The sequence below is a fragment of the Anolis carolinensis genome, chromosome 1 (assembly GCF_035594765.1).
Source record: "Anolis carolinensis isolate JA03-04 chromosome 1, rAnoCar3.1.pri, whole genome shotgun sequence".
Classification (NCBI taxonomy): Eukaryota; Metazoa; Chordata; class Lepidosauria; order Squamata; family Dactyloidae; genus Anolis; species Anolis carolinensis.
Window position 1 is genome coordinate 51462154 of NC_085841.1, and position 17621 is coordinate 51479774.

Below are 17621 nucleotides of genomic sequence, written 5' to 3' on the forward strand. Positions count from 1 at the left end.
TTACCTACAACCCCTTTACTAAACTGTGCTGCCACCACCTCAGGTGTTGGACAGTAAGTCCCATTGTTATCGACCGCGTTTGGGGGATCGGGCCCCTTTAGAAGGAAGCCGATCCGGTCCTGAGGGAACGGACCTTGGCGAAGCCAAAAGAAGAATATAAGCCGCAATACAACCTGAAGCCTGAAATGAAGAAGGTCCGCCAAGTTGAAGGAAAATCCGCCAAGGAGTTTTTATTGAGCAATTCAGCTGAAAAGGACGCTAATAGCGATCATTCAATCTACTAGCGTAACATATGTTTCAAATAAAGTCATATTTATACAATGTTTCGGTCTGACAGCCCTTTGAATTTCCCGCCCCGCTTCCCTGCCCATCTGATCGCGGATAGGCTGAGAGGTTGAACGAGGCGGGCTTTCGTTTCCCGCCTTGCCCTGCTGGCCCAATGGGGAGCCGTTTTTTGTCCCCCCTCGGGCCAATCAGAGAGGAGGAGGCGGGAGCTATAGAAACAATGCGGTGACCGGACAGGAAACATCGGATTAATTCTGGCCCAGCCAATTTCTAAAGGAATTAATGACACCCATCAAGGATGTCCGGGGTCCTGTCACGTTCGCAGATTTTAGATATGTCTTTGGGGTGTCAGACAGGAAGTGGTGATGGGTGGTGATGAGCCATCATTGACGGCCCCACAGGGTGCCTTCCTGCGGCGTCCTGGCCTGAGATGTGACAATGTTTGCCTTGGGGGCGAGTCACCTTTAGGAGTTTGGTGACTCGCCCTATATTGTCCATGCGATCGGAATGAGATGGGATTAAACTGTGGCAGATTATCCTTTTGTTTTTGGGAAGGGAGGTCTGAGTCATGGGGCTAGAGTTCAGGTTGGGGTCATAATATTTCCCATTTGATTTCATGATCTGCCAATTATATGGGATAAAATGAAAATTAAAAATAAAGTTGGAATATAAACCCAGCTGGGAAAAACACATATTTTCCGGGGATCCCAAAGAGTATAAATACATATAGGCAGATAGGTAGATAAAGGAGATAAAGGAGAATCCATAAAGATGGGTGACATTGCATAAAGGGGAATCATGAATGATATAAACAATAGAAATAAGCAATAGAAAACATTTGATAAGGACGAAGTTCACAACATCTGGGGAATCCAATATAGAAGTGGGGTTCAAGCAGCATGATTTCACAATTCATGAAGTTAGCCCAACGATTTGAAATTCATACACAGCGAGTCATGAGTGTGTCCAAGTACATAGAATATGAATATTCACAAATGCATGAGGAGAAAGAGTTCATAGGGAATTCATAGAGATGGCATGGGGAAGGGGCACATATGGGTTAGTAAGTCTTTGGAGGTATAGGATTTCATAAGTCCAAGGGTAGGTCTGGGGAAGAGTGTTCTTCTTCTTCATAAAATCACAAAAGTATGCATGGAACGTGGAGTGCACCCGTCCGTCACCCCCTGGCAGCTGTAGAGGGTGAGGGTCCTTGGAGAACTATGTCTCCCCCGCGAGAGAGCGATCCCCCCCATCCCCAATTCACAGAAAGGGGCTAGGGAAAGCCATTCCGCGAGTCGCGGGGAGAGGAAAACCCGGGATAAGGCAGCAGCTTGGCTTGAAGGGAGCTGTCGATCCCGTTTTGACAGTCAGCTGATGAGGTGCCGAAAACTGGACCGATTCCGGTTCTGCTGGTTGTCTTCGAGTCAGGAGCCTTAGAAAGGGTTAGGACTAAAAGAGGAGCGTTCTAGGGGTAATTTTGATAGAGATATGAGCCAATTTATATCGACCGCCATGTTAATCTATGGCAGGGAATCTCAGCCGGAGTTAAAAGGACGGGAGGGAGAGAGAGTGATTGCATGCGAAGGAAGGAGTCAGGGAAAGATACAAAATAACCAGATAGAGAGTGTTATTGTTAAAATAAATGCTACTTTTATTGGGGGGATTTGTTACATAGTTCAGGGAAGAGGAAAATGAAGGAAAAAAGGTCTTTTAATAATAGTCTGTTGCGGTCCCACTCCGTTCTTTTGGAGAGTAATCTATGGAACTCTCTGCTGCGTTTTTTTTAATCAATTTGAAAGCGGGGGCGACCGTCATCACCATCATCCCCAACCAGTATCGCCTTTCAGTCCATCACACCTGGAAAATGGCAGAACAGCTTTTAGAACACAAGAAGCGAGAAGAAGTAAGATGTATGTGTTTGCCATAGGATTTCCAGTGACACTTAAATAAGAACCAGGAAACTCCTCCTTTATAGGGGTGTCAGGTATCCCTCATTGTAAACTGCATTTCAGAAAAAGGAATCAGAAGTGTGGTTAGACAATATTTCTTAAAGGGGACAGACTAATTAGAACTAAAAACCCATCAGGAAGAGGGTGGGGCCCTTCTACACTGCCATATAAAATCCAGAGTACCTGCTTTGAACTGGAGCATACAGTAGTGTAGAGTCATAGAATCCAGTTCAAAGTAGATAATATGGATTATCTACTTTGATAATCTGGATTATATGGCAGTGTAAAAGGGGACTTAGATTTTATGTTTGTTAGTCTTATTTTAGTATATTTTGCTGTGTATTGTTTTTAAAATTTTTATATGTTTATATTTTCTGTGTTGTCATTTGTAGTATGATTTTTTGCTGAAGTGCTAGTTAGAAACTAGATTAAATTCTTTTTAAAAAAAGAATAAAGGTTTATAACTTGTTTGCTCATTCTAGTTTAGTTATATTGTAGCTTTTTATTTCAATAATAAAAGAATAATGTAATAATGTAATAATGTAATATATTGGAGCCCCGGTGGCGAAGTGCGTTAAAGCACTGAGCTGGAGACCGAAAGGTCCCAGGTTCAATCCCCGGGAGCGACGTGAGCGGCTGCTGTTAGCTCCAGCTCCTGTCAACCTAGCAGTTCGAAAACATGCCAATGTGAGTAGATCAATAGATACCGCTCCAGCAGGAAGGTAACGGGACTCCATGCAGTCATGCCGGCCACATGACCTTGGAGGCTCTTCGGCTTAGAAATGGAGATGAGCACCAACCCCCAGAGTCAGACATTTCTAAATTTGTAAATAAAATAAAAATAGTAAATAAAATAATGAAGACATTAGATCCTATCTGAACTTGTAAGCTAAGCAGGGTCAGCTCTGGTTGATAATCAGATGGGAGGCCACCAACACATACTAGAAGCTGTAAGCTTATATTTCAGAGGAAGGAACTGGCACAAGCACCTCTTGAGTATCCCTTGCCTAAGGAAACTATATGAAATTCATGGGGTCACCAAATATAAACTGGTGTGTGTGTGTGTGTGTGTATATATATAAGGTAAAGGTAAAGGTTTCCCCTGACGTTAAGTCCAGTCGTGACCGACTCTGGGGGTTGGTGCTCATCTCCATTTCTAAGCCGAAGAGCCGGCGTTGTCCATAGACACCTCCAAGGTCATGTGGCTGGCATGACTGCATGGAGCGCCGTTACCTTCCCACCAGAGCAGTACCCATTGATCTACTCACATTTGCATGTTTTCGAACTGCTAGGTTGGCAGGAGCTGGGGCTAACAGCGGGCGCTCATTCCGCTCCCGGAATTTGAACCTGGGGCCTTTTGGTCCGCAAGTTCAGCAGCTCAGTGCTTTAACACACTGTGCCACCAGGGGCCCCTGTGTGTGTGTGTGTGTATATATATATTTTCCCCCAATGAGTGAATGAAATGACTGAATGAAGCAACTCAAATACTAGCCAGGCCTGGCCTTGCTCCCTTCCCAAGAGCAGATGGTACCTGGAGCCTTGAGGATATTGAAGCTGTGAGGAGCCTTCCATAGCAACCAGCCCTCCCTCTTCCCTGCAAAAGCAGATCTCTAAGGCACCTTCCAGGGGGCAACTCACTTTGCCCCGCTTTCTTCAAGCAACTTCCGGGTCTCCGGGGCAGTGGGCAGGGCTTGAGAGGCCCCGCCCCCTCGCCTCTGCCTGCTGTGGACTTGCAAGAGAAGAGGCTGCGGCAGTGCTTTCGGAGCCGCTTCTGATCCTTGTAGGTGAGAGAGAGAGACTTCATTGGGAAGGGAGAGGACATTAATGCACTCCGACGCTCCTTTTAATTGCTATGGCTCAATGGTATGGCATCCTGGGATCTGTAGTTTAGAGAGGCGCTAGTCTTCTGTGGTAAGGAAAGCTCAAGACCTTGTCAAACTACAGCTCCCAGGATTCCATAGCATGGCAGTCAAAGCTTGGTTCTACAGTGTAGATGCGCCCTCAATGCGGTGCACCTACACTGCAGAATTAGTGCAGTTTGACACCACTTTATAACTGCCGTGGCGCTATGCTATCGAATCTTGGGAGATGTAGTTTGACAAGGTCTTTGAGGGATGGAGCCTCTCCAAGCTACAGCTCCCAGGATGCCATAGAACTGAGCCATGGCAGTTAAAGTGGTGTCAAACTGTGTTAATTTTACAGTGTAGATCAGGCATGGGCAAACTTGGGCCCTCCAGGTGTTTTGGACTTCAACTCCCACAATTCCTAACAGCTGGTAGGCTGTTAGGAATTGTGGGAGTTGAAGTCCAAAACACCTGGAGGGCCCAAGTTTGCCCATGCCTGGTGTAGATGCACCTCAGGTGTGTTGCAAAATTCTCGTTTTTCCACTTCTTATAGACTTTGGCTCTCAGAATCCTTGGTAATTGACCCTTGGTTGCTAATGATCAATTCACACTGTAGAACTAATGTGGTTTGTCACCACTTTAGCTGTCATGGCTCCTCACTACGGAGTCCCGGGAGCTATAGTTTTGCAAGAGAGATATAGTTTTCCCCGAGGCTTCTGGGAGTCAAAGTACAAAACACTTGGATTAGAGGTTGGGAGTCACTTCTGGGCTGTTGGTACTTTCCTCTTCTTCAGAGACTTTTAAGCAAAGGCTGGTTGGCCATCTGTCAGGAGTGCTTTGACTCTGTGTTCCTGCATGGCAGAAGAAGGTTGGACTGGATGGCCCTTGTAGTCTCTTCCATTTCTATGAGTCTTGGTTCCAGGGTCATTCCCATTCAGGATTTTGCTGAAACAACAGGATGTTAGGGCTGCTGTGAGTTTTCCGAGCTGTATGGCCATGTTCCAGAAGCATTCTCTTCTGACGTTTCACTCACATCTATGGCAGGCATCCTCAGAGGTTGTGAGGTATGTTGGAAACTAGACAAGGGAGGTTTATATATCTGTGGAAGGTCCAGGTCTCGTTTTCAATATAGCTCACAACCTCAGAGGATGCCTGCCATAGATATGGGCGAAACGTCAGAAGGGAATGCTTCTGGAACATGGCCATACAGCCCGGAAAACTCACAGCAACCCAGTGATTTCGGCCATGAAAGCCTTTGACAACACATCAGGGTGCTTGTATTTTAGTAGAGAAGCCAGCCTTTGCAGTGACCCAATTTTTCACTGATTAGCATAATTTTTGTAAACATCCTGAACACAGGGTTGTTGTGTGTTTTCTGGGCATGGCCATACAGCCCGGAAAACACACAACAACCCTGTGATTGCGGCCATGAAAGCCTTCAACAACACATCCTGAACACAACTTACTTAGCAGGGAAAGCAACAAGGAGGGTTTCGTTGCCATACGGAAAAACAATTGTTTATAGTCTCAATGGAATTCCATTTGCAAAATTATATGCAGTGCCATGGCAGAGGTGTCATGGGCAGGAATAGGAAATGTCTTGGAGTGCAGCTCCCAGCAGCCCCAGCCAGCAGAGCTAAGGAAGAAGTAGTATGACAATATGTAGTTAGAGGGGTGTGGTTGCTCAGCCCTGGTTATGTATGGAGTAATTTTTACAGGCCTCCTTAAGCAATCAGACTTAATTGATATTAGTACAAATTGATGGACAGCCTTTCTGGAATCACAGGATGCATGGTTGTTTTTTCTGTATGGCTGTCGCTTAAGAGCTTGTTCCTTGGAACAGATTGTCATAAGATGTATGTCTACTACATAAAATAATTTGATTCTGCAGCTGTCCTATTGTCCTATCAAGTAAAAATTAGTTTCTCAGGTATGATAAGTTTATATTGAGGTTACCACATTATTATTAGTAGTAGTCCCAGTGGCTCAATGGGTTAAATCCTTGTGCTGGCAGGAAAGGTAGGTGGTTCGAATACAGGGAGTGGGGTGAGCTCCTGTCTGTCAGCTCCAGCTTCCCATGCGGGGACATGAGAGAAGCCTCCCACAGGATGGTAAAACATCCAGGCGTCCCCTGGGCAACGTCCTTGCAGACGGCCAATTCTCTCACACCAGAATTGGCCATTTCTAAAGTCACTCCTGACATGAAAAAAATAGTAATAGTAATATTTATATTTATGCCCCACTTTCCTCTCTTAAACAATATTCAAAGCTGCATTAGTGGCCTGGGAATCATGTGACCCTAGCCAGCATAACCAGTGGGGGGGAGGGGGTTTGCTGGGAAATGTAATCCTGTAACATCTGGAGGGCCACACAATGCCTACCCACAGTGCATGGGATTGTATCTGGATTTCTTAGACCAAATGTGGTTTGCTTTGAAGTTAGCTGTAACAATTAATGATAATGATAATGTGTTGTTGAAGGTTTCATGGCCGGAATCACTGGGTTGCTGTGAGTTTTCCAGGCTGTATGGATATGTTCCAGAAGCATTTTTTTTTCTGACGTTTCATCCACATCTATGGCAGGCATCCTCAGAGGTCATGAGATCTGTTGGAAACTAGGCAAGTGGGGTTTTTATATCTGTGGAATGTCCAGGGTGGGAGAAAAGAACTGTTGGAGGTAAGTGTGAATGTTGCATACAGCCCGAAAAGCTCACAGCAACCCAATGATGATAATAATAATTATATTTATTATACATGAGGCAGGGCACAACATAGTTAAAATACAGAGACAAAATGAAGGGCCATAAACATGTATTTTAACAAAATAGAACAAATATTAAAATTCAAATGTAAATTTAAAATTCATAGTTTAAGGTTAACTGAGTAGGTTTGCTGGAGGAGGTAGGGCTTCAATTGTGTTTTGAATTTTGACAGCTAATTTATCTGTCGAACCTCTTCCAGCAGGTCATTCCACATTCTAGGGTTAACGGATGAAACGTTCACTGGGTGACAGTTGTCAGTGTGTTTGGAGTTAATGTTCCCCAGGGGACCTAAGTGTCAAGATTGGGTTATATAGGAGAAGGTGATCCTGTAGATAACCTGGACCCAAACCATGTAGGGCTTCAAAGGTTATAACCAACACTTTGTACTTTGCCTCTAAGGTAAATGTGTGTATAGCTCTGCAATCCTATTTTGCAGAGTCAGTTCTGATCTTATCTTCCCCAGGAGGCCGATTGCTACTTCTGTCCTCAGTAGAGAATGAACTGAGACAGAGAGATTGCAATTTGCCTGTGATGTCTTACATAAATTGGGCTTTTTGGCTAAGGGTGCATCTATACTGTAGAGTTAATGCAGTTTGACATCACTGCAACTTCCATGGTGCAATGCTATGGAATTTGGAGAGTTGTTGTTTTACAAGGTCTTTAACCTTCTCTGCCAAAGAGAGCTGGTACCTTGCCAAATTACAACTCCCAAGATTCCATAACATTGAGCCATGGCAGTGGAAAGTGGTGTCAAATTATATTCATTCTCAAGCAAAGGTGAACCCCAAGAGGGAGAGGGGGAGTCAAACAGAGGATGTTGCCTTACTGTTGTTCTTGCTTGTATGCCCAGAGAAGGCAAACAAACAAGAATGGTGGCGGATCAGGTCCAGGAGGCTCAGAGTGTCAACTGATACTGGAGTGCCCTGATATTGGAGAGTACTATCCAAGAGCGCTGATCTCTTGGAGGCTCTGGCAGGCTTTTGCCCCAAATTGTACAACTTAAAGGTCCTTTTCTATGTCCAGTTTCACCCTTGGAGCCAAACAAACACATATTTTAATATGCAGGCGAAGTAATTGTTCAGTTGGCATGTAGATGGGAAATGTGGGGCAGTGGTAGTATACTATGTACTCATTTGTAAGGCGATCTCACGTATAAGTTAAGAGCAGGCTTGGAAGGCTAAATTATGGATGTGTATATTTATTTATCATGTCAGTAGCTAACCTAGTTTACATTTGTAATTTATTTAAAAACATAAACAAAGTTAAAAACTTGGCATTCTAGTAAATGTCCTTTGACCAGTAGCTGGCCACTTGGAGTGCCTCTGGTGTTGCTATAAGAAGGTCCTCCATTGTGCATGTGGCAGGGCTCAGACTGCATTGTAATAGGTGGTCTGTGGTTTGCTCTTCTTCACACTTGCATGTCGTGGACTCCACTTTGTGACCCCATTTCATGTTTATATGACTGTAGGTTAAGCAGAGGGTCCTTCTACAGAGAGGGGAAAGCATCAATGCCACCCAAGCAGACCATTCCCCACAACCCTAGCATTCAAAAAAGCAGAAGCAGAGAAAATAGAAGGGACCGTGCTTCTTATAGGTTCTCCCGTGATGGACTAAGCTCTTGCCTTTTGATGGTCTACTCAGAGAAGGGGGTGATTCATCTTTTTGATAAGTTAAAGTAAAGTGCGTTCCTTGCCATGTCGCTAGGTCAAGTCTGGGTTTTATGGTAAACTTTTTGATTCAAGTATATGCAGTAAGTAGAGGTTTAGAAAAATCCGTCAAAATAAAGTCTAAGGATTGTTAAAAGACTTATTCTGTTAGTAAAGGCAGAGTTAGTATTCATATACTTTGATGTCTCCATCGTTTTCAGATAAAATAGCCTCTTAATAGCAAGTGGAGTTGCCATGTCTATTTAGTCTACGTTACAACCCCCCCCCCCCCAAAAAAAAAACAACCCTAAGCAAAGAAAGAATTAAATGACAATTATCTTCTACTTTGTATGTTGTTTCAGAAGAAAAGATGACCTACTCTGAAAACAAAAGGCTAATATTTGGCCTAATGGCAGGGGCTGCTGGAATAACTTTGGTGATACTCTGGTATCGTAAAACAAAGGAACACAAGAAAGCCGTATATTCACCCACATTTTCAAATTTAGATAAGAACTTTGATTTAATAGATTTTCCATACGACGCTCATAATGATCAAGGAACAGTGATGCTCTTGCAAGGAAGGCAGCTTCAGATCCTGGAGAAACTGAATGGCTTATTGGTGAGCGTGGACAAACTTAAAAAAGAGGTGCAGTCTTTAAAGGAAGCTATTCCAAAGTTGGAAGAACGTGTTCGAAATGAACTTGAAGGCAAGGCAGATGTTCGGAGGGCCAGTCCTTTACATAGAGCAACAAAGAAGAGGAAGGTTGAAACGGCCCAAGGAGTGACGGACACCACCAGTTCTGAAGAGGCAGAAAGTGAAGGCGGGTGAGTATCCAAACATATTTTAGATCTGTCCCAACTTGATATTGTGTGATTGAGACTTCTCATCCAGTGCAACTATGTAAAGGAGACTTCTAGTTTGGTTCTTTTTGCAGTTAACTCTGTTATGTGATTTTATTCCTATTGGGGCCATTTGTACTCAGTTTTATCTGGTTTGTCCAAACACATCCAACTAAGATTTGGAATCCCATTTTGTTTGGGTACACCATAGTTTAAACTTAACTGCAGTTTGTTATTTGGTCAATATAAACTTTGGTTAGTTGAAAGCAAAAGCAAACACGTCCTATTTTCTTGCCATATCCAAGCCACAATGTAGAGATAAAGCTTTTAATGTTATGTATGAATCAGGCTATGTGATGAGGGGGAAATAATGGTGGGAATGAGTTCCATAAAATGAAGTTTTACTATTGCTTTGGATATTAAAATATTTGAGGAATCAAATGTTTAAAGAAGATGAATTGCTTCTGTGGGCTGTGCAAAGTTGAGTTGATAAAGCATATCTAATCCTTCTCATTTTGACCTTTGTATGACTTATTTAGGTTTTGCTTTGCCTAAACTCTAGTAACCTATGATATAATTTGTGTCTCTTAGTCTTGTCTTATCTTTAAAGCAATTTATGATGGCAAATACAATTCCTGTGGTGAAACTTAATTCTTCTTCTTTAGTGCCTGCAGCTCTGCCAATAAGCTTTGATCTGACATTAGATAACTCTTGCTCCTAGATCACTTTTCAGTGCTGATGCTGCATGGAAATAGCTTAAATAGTTAATTCTACCTAGATGTAACACGTAAAGTAGAGTAAAGGCTACATGCCAGGAGTCAAACTGACATATAAAATCAGCAAAATATGCTTGCACTGTCACATGTAGTATTCCAGGTGTTTCCTAATGTCCTGTGTACTATGAATTTAAAATGTACCTGCCCTTTTATAAATCCATTAGTTTCCAGTTATATTTATACTAGCTTGGGAACCCCACGGTGCATGGGTTATTAAAAGAGGGCATTGTTTGTTTTGGGATGAAGTTTGGTCCAGATCTGTTGTTGGCTGGGTTCAGTGCTGTCTGAGTAAAGGTGAACTACAACTCCCAGATTCCCAGGGCAATCACCCCCAAATCCTGCCAGTATTCGCAGTTCGGTGTGTGTGCCAAGTTTAGTCTAGATCTGTCATCATCTGGGTTCAGGGCTCTCTAGATAAGGCTGAACTACAACTCCCAGATCCGAGATTAACCACCCCCAAACCAGGCCTGTATGCATAGTTGGCCATGTTGGGTCAACTCTAACCATTCCTCATTCTGGCTGGGTTATTGGAAGTTGGAATTTATCAATACTCTGAAGAGCTATGGACTCTCCATTCTTATCTTATCTTTAGATAACAAAAAGTTTGTGTCCCAGCTAACCTTTGTATTATAATAAATTGAGCAACCTTATGATGCAGTCCATTGCATTTTGGATTTTTAATTCAAATTCTTTAGTATTAAATCATTTAATTGAACAACAATTAGCTTTTTTATTAAAATAACTTTCAGATTGTGAAAATGCCTGACTAAAACAGTGAGGTTATTAAATTACAATTGTCAAGAATATTTCTTCTGGATCTTGCTTTAGAGTCTGGCTATACCATTCTTCACAAGCACAATTTGTAATATCATTGTCCCTTTTTTATGTTGCTGACAGATGCACCAATATTTAATTCTGTTCCACAACTGCAGCACCTGGATCTCGGGAGGTGGGCACCTTCCTCAGCAAACTGAGTGGCACAATGTTGCCTTTTTGACAGTGTTGCCAGTTGTATCCCATTTCCATGCTGCTATAGTTTCACAACTGTGGAATACAGCCAGCTCTCTACATTTGCTAGAATTAGGGGTCCATACCCTCATGAAATTGGAAATATTGCCAACAAAAAAACAGGGTTTTTTTGCCTGAAATAATTGCTCTGTAGGAATCTTTAGGTCCCTCAGCATGGCTCCTGCAAACATTGGCTATAGAGTCACAAGACCTAGAGCAGTGGTTCTCAACCTGTGGGTTCCCAGGTGTTTTGGCCTACAACTCCCAGAAATCCCAGCCAGTTTACCAGCTGTTAGGATTTCTGGGAGTTGAAGGCCAAAACATCTGGGGACCCACAGGTTGAGAACCACTGACCTAGAGATTTCTAGAAAAAACATTTTAACCAAATCTCTGAGTAATCAAGTCCGCAGAAGTCAAACCCACAAATGTAGAAAATGACAGTACTTCACTGAAATCCAAGGACTGAATTAAGGATTTGAAAACCTGAAGGTGAACTGAACAGTGTCTTTTACACTTTGTTCTACAAATATGATTTAGTGCTTTTTTTGCATGAGATGTTTTTACTCCATATGTACATCACAGTGTTTGAACATAAAATGCATATCTATGAGAAAGAAATGGGCAAAGGCCAAACAATCATAATAGGCTGTGAGTGCCAAAACCTTGGCTTTTTATGCATTTGGAGTTAATTCAAACATTTAACGTGATCACTGCATGGACACAGAGAAAACTGTGCTTGTCATGGGAGATAATCTATAGATCCAGACCTCTGGCTGCAGACTTCATTAGCAAAGGGTCCTAGTATAGTGCATTGGGGAGAGACAGTGTATGTAAGGCAGAACAGATCAAAGATCCCGTTTTATCCTGAATTAGCAGTATGTCCACATGTAAGGTGCTCCTGCTTGCATTAGGAGAAATTATTGAAGTTTAGAGATCGCATTATGATTTGCTTTTTATATTGTCTGGTGGTGGTACATTCTTTTCTCTGGTTTGTCCCTTCCTTTATAAAAAGAAAACAAGAACCACTTTGAGTGTTCCTGGCAAGACTTGTCTGGTTTGTAGTGTTGTGCAAACACTTTGAATTAATCAAGCTAATTTTGCCTGGCTTACTTTTCATGAACCCCAGACTGCTACATAGGCATTCAGAAACCAGTAAACAAACTCCAGATTATTGCATATGTATAATATAAATTAAATCATCATGTGAATAATTCCTGATGCGTTAAATTTTGTTGTACAGCAAATTTTGTAAAGTCAGTTGCAGCTTTTTCAACCTTGTAAGAGCAAGGCCTTGACAGACCTTTTTTTCAAGCACAGGGTTGTTTTCATTGGCAGAGAAGAGATATATTACCTCTTAACTCAAGGTCTGTTATTCAACGAAGAACATTTTCTCCCATGGGAAATTAAAATGCCTATGAGCCTCACAAAAGTATTTGATATAATGACAAAGTACTGTTAGCTCAAAAAGCCATATCATGCCGGGATCTCTAATTCTATTTTATAATTTTTAACCTTCTCTGTCATTCATTATCTTCAAGCGCTAAATTCTCTTCTTTATACATAAATATTTCATGGTGAAACAAAAAGTGGGATTAGTATGCAGTGGGAAAGATAAGTGGATACATTTAACGGAATTCAACCTTGACTTGACATTTCAAAAAAACAAAGCACTGTAAAGACTATATTTCCCCTGCTATGGAAAACACATGCTGAAAGGCCCCTTGAATGTATGGAACTAGTTAATCAGATGGTAAGATTCCAGGGCCACAACCTAAAAGGTTTCAAGCCTTCTGTCCCGCCCCGGTTCTGTTCAACATCTTTATTAATGATTTAGATGAAGGGTTGGAAGGCATGATTATCGGGTTTGCAGATAACACCAATTGGGATGCCTGAATGTGACATTCTTTCAAATATTTCAACATGATTATCATGTCTTCTCTCAATCTTCTTTTATCACAGCTAAACATACCCAGCTCGCTAAACTGTTTCTAGCTATTTTGTTTTACCTTACTTTGTAAGCCACTCCACATCCCATCTTGGGAAAGCAGTGGCAAATAAAATTAACTAAGTCATTCAAGCATTAAATGCCTGTGAACACATCCTTTAAAATACTGAAGCATAGGTGTCAGGTTCTCCTCTGAACGTTTTCTTCTCCCATGTAAATATAACTAGCTTCCTAAACCACTCTTAGCTCCATAAGAGTAGATGAGGTTGATGTTTCTTTTAGATTTTTCCAGTGCCTTTCTCCACTCCATTCAGAGAAGGAGATGCTCCCTTTTTATATATAAGTTAATACTGTACATTAACTTTGATCAAAAAGCGAATTACCCCTTCTCTGAACAGAGTGACAAATTGCCTGGGTTGGGAAATGGCTATGGCCATGGATTGTCATGGGTTACAGCCTGTGCTGGATGGGGTCACACTCCCCCTGAAGGCGCAGGTGCGCAGTCTGGGGGTGATCCTGGACTCATCGTTGAGCCTGGAGCCCCAGGTCTCAGCGGTGGCTAGGGGAGCCTTCGCACAATTAAAACTTGTGCGCCAGCTGCGACCGTACCTTGGGAAGCCGGACTTGGCCACGGTGGTACACGCCCTTGTTACATCTCGTTTAGACTACTGCAACACACTCTACGTGGGGCTGCCTTTGAAGACTGTTCGGAAGCTTCAATTAGTCCAACGGGAGGCTGCCAGGTTAATAACTGGGGCGGCGTACAGGGAGCGTACTACTCCTCTGTTACGCCAGCTCCACTGGCTGCCAATTAGCTACCGAGCACAATTCAAGGTGCTGGCTTTAGCCTATAAAGCTCTAAACGGTTCCAGCCCAGCTTATCTGTCCGAACGTGTCTCCCGCTACGACCCACCTCGAAGCTTAAGATCGTCAGATGAGGCCCTGCTCGCGGTCCCGTCAGCCTCACAGGTGCGGCTGGCGGGGACGAGAGACAGGGCCTTTTCAGTGGTGGCTCCCCGCCTATGGAACGCCCTCCCCATTGAAGTCAGGCAGGCTCCCTCCCTCCTGTCTTTCCGAAAGAGGACAAAAACGTGGTTATGGGACTAGGCATTTGAGCATGAGTAGCAGCAAAAATGAGATAAGAATATATGACCTACTGACAGACCCCACATGAACATGGAAAGCGCCTTAAATGTATATTTAAATGTATAATTATGTATATTTTAATGGATATTCTTAATTTTATTGTAATTTTTAATCTTGATGGATTTTTAAATTTGATGACAACTGTTTTTAATGTGTATGGTTATACTGTAAGCCGCCCTGAGTCCCCTGATGGGTGAGAAGGGCGGGGTAGAAGTGATGTAATAAATAAATAAATAAATAAATAAATAATTGCAGTCTGCTTGCACTGATGCTTCCCCTCTCCACTGAATGACACTCAATTTATCCATGGATCACATCAAAATCCACAATTTTGGACCCCAAACCTCAGTTTATATGTGAGGTCAGTTTATTCAGAGTATAATAATATATTGTAACTTCTTTACCCTTAAAACAAAAGAGACACACAGTGCATGTTTAAAGTAAACTATAATAAGTTAAATTGCCTTTTTGGTGAGGTAAGTTTAGATATCAGATTACAATTTTAGAAATACTTAATTTTTGCTGGATTGTATAGTTTGCATCCAATCCTTTCATAACAACTGTTGAAATAATTCTTTATTCAAAACCCCAGAAATAATGCTAGGAATGCAGTGTATATTTTTCTTTTCTAATTTTGCAGATCATGTTGCAAATTGAGTTTTATGGTACACCAGCTATAACTTGTTTTCTGTTAATTTAACTGAAAAGAAATACAGAAATTACCCACACAGGTGGGTGTAAAACTGTAAGCAGTAATATGAAACAGAGTACTGTTTTCTGCAGAATATTTGTGGCCCTGATTGTTGCACTAGAGCCCTGAAACACCTTTTCACCACAAACCACACTCTGTCCAGGCAATCCTGTAAGTAAAAGTTTATTTAAAGAAGAGTATATGAAAATAAGCAAATGCAAAAAAAAGAAAAAAAAGAATTTCAGTTCAAAACATTATTTCCAAGATAGCCGAGAGTCCAGAATTCTTTCAAATGTGGTCTCCAAAGTCAATCCGCCAAAAAATCCATATATAATAGTGGTTCTCAACCTGGGGTCCCCAGATGTTTCTGGCCTTCAACTTCCAGAAATCCTAACAGCTAATAAACTTGGCTGGGATTTCTGGGAACTGTAGGCCAAAAACATCTGGGAACCCCAGGTTGAGAACTACTGATAATATAAGATAGCATGAATCCAAGACAGGCAACCTATGCTGCACATGAACTAGAAGCAAGAACAAACTTAGAAACTTGAATGCATGAATTCCAAGAACATAGAACCCAAAAACCGAGAGCTATTCACTTTAATACAACATTGCTCTCACTTAGGATTGTATCAGCAGGAGCCACTTTAAAATGTCTCAGTCCCTCCCATAACATCATTTCTCACACACTTGCTTTTCCTTTCCTTATTTCTAATTATCTGGGAAAAGCGAGTCTGTCTTTGTTGCATGCTCGGTCTCCGCAGTTTCAAGTGCCTTGACCTAGACAAACATTCATCTCCCACATTTCTCTTAGCCTGCACTTCTGGTAGGTTCTCATGAGAATTTATATAACTTTCTCCAGTCTCATGGGAACTGCCAGGAGATTCCAAAACAATTCTCTCTAGACCACTTCTGTCCTCCTCTAGGCCCTCTGAATCTATCCCAGCCTCCCCTTCCTTATCTTCTGAGCACTCAGAATCTCACCAGGCTACAACACCGATAAATTTTGCTTAATGACCATCAATGAATTGGCATGTATACTTCAAAATGAATGCAAACCTAGTGTAAACTAAACAGCATGGATACATTCAATGTAATTCATAAAACAGTTGAACATTGCATTGAAACAGTTCTTCGCAGCTTTATAAAGATGTTTCCTTCCTCATTTTTTTAGTTATGCAACAGCTCATACTGACACTGAAGGAGAATCTGAGGAAGAAAAGGGTTGGATCAGTTCTTCTGCATCTACTCTGACACCAGAAGAGAAAATAGAGCTCTTCAATCTTCTACAAGATGCTGACAGGTTGCATTCTGGTTCAGATAATGAGAAAACAGAGAGTTATAAACTCTTGCTTGAAAATGAGGAAAAGGTACAATGGGCATGTGTCATGCTAATGTTGCTAATGTTGCTTTCATATCAGTTAGTGTGTGCCATTCTCTTAAATGTGCCTATAAAAATGTGGACCGGAGAAGGCACTCATATGGGTTGATTTGGGGAAAAGTTGCTTGGACCTTGAATGTCACTGTGATATCTAAGAATACTGACTCTCGTCATTAAAGAACTGGGATATACTTTCTGACATTGTCTACATGTGGTGCCAAATACATCCTGGAAAAAAATTTCCCTTTACAAGCTGAGTATCCCTTATCTCAGTGGTTCTCAATCTGTGGGTCCCTAGGTGTTTTGATCTACAATTCTCAGAAATCCCAGCCAATTTAACAGCAGTTAGGATTTCTGGGAGTTGAAGGCTAAAACATCTGGGGACCCACAGGTTGAGATCCACTGCCTTATCTGAACTGCTTGGGACCAAAAATGTTTTGGATTTCATATTTTATATTACCTATGTTCACACATACAGTAGAGTCTCACTTATCCAACACTCGCTTATCCAACGTTCTGGATTATCTAACACATTTTTGTAGTCAATGTTTTCAATACATTGTGATATTTTGTGCTAAATTCGAAAATACAGTAATTACTACTTAGCATTACTGCATATTGAATTACTTTTTCTGTTAAATTTGTTGTATAACATGATGTTTTGGTGCTTAATTTGTAAAATCATAACCTAATTTGATGTTTAATAGACTTTTCCTTAATCCCTCCTTATTATCCAACATATTCGCTTATCCAACATTCTGCCGGCCCATTTATGTTGGATAAGTGAGACTCTACTGAGAAACTGACAGAGATCTGGCTTTATCTCCTTCTCTGTAGCAGGACAAGTGGCAGAGTTTTGTCTGCAGGCAGGAGATAATTCAGTGCTTGTTGTTCAACTTGTTTCTGACTTACCTAATAGTGACCCAAAGCTATATAATTTTTTGCAACAAATGACAAAAGAGACATCAGCAATGAAAATTTGGTGGCATACAGTTTTGTGAACACAGGGTGCATCTACACTGTAGAATGAATGCAGTTTGGCCCCACTTTAACTGCCATGACTCAATGCCGTGGAATGCTGCAATTTGTAGTTTAGTGAAATACCAGTCATATTTGGCAGAGAGAGTTAAAGAGTTTGTACAACTACAATTCCAGTGATTCCATAGCATTGAACCATGGCAATTAAAGTGGGGTCAAACTGCATTAATTCTTCAGTGCAGATGCAACCTAAGACTACATCCTTAGATATGCTACCAAAATTTAAAAAGAATTTGTAAAACAAAGCTTCTTTATCACAGGTTTTGTCTGCACGAATTTTCATGTGCTGCAGGAAATATTTGCAATCAAAT

General features: G+C 41.7%; 1 protein-coding gene and 1 long non-coding RNA gene across 4 annotated transcripts in view; one reads left to right on the top strand and one right to left on the bottom strand.

Moving 5' to 3' along the window:
• Positions 1-856: 856 nt before the first annotated feature.
• Positions 857-3904, bottom strand: LOC134297299 (uncharacterized). The gene is made up of 2 exons (XR_010004015.1): positions 3766-3904; positions 857-2142 (listed from the first exon to the last, which is right to left on the bottom strand). It is a non-coding gene; the product is annotated as an uncharacterized LOC134297299 (long non-coding RNA).
• The window catches only part of rmdn2 (regulator of microtubule dynamics 2), a 101966-nt gene continuing 88236 nt past the window's right edge, over positions 3892-17621 (top strand). For 2 of the 3 annotated variants that reach the window (XM_062974330.1, XM_062974332.1), the window contains exons 1-3: positions 3892-4018; positions 8848-9310; positions 16066-16261. In XM_062974330.1, coding sequence (XP_062830400.1) covers positions 8856-9310; positions 16066-16261 — 651 coding nt within the window. In that variant the 5' untranslated portion in view covers positions 3892-4018; positions 8848-8855. The remainder of the gene's footprint in view (positions 4019-8847; positions 9311-16065; positions 16262-17621) is intronic. The other variant, XM_062974331.1, reaches the window with a different exon arrangement.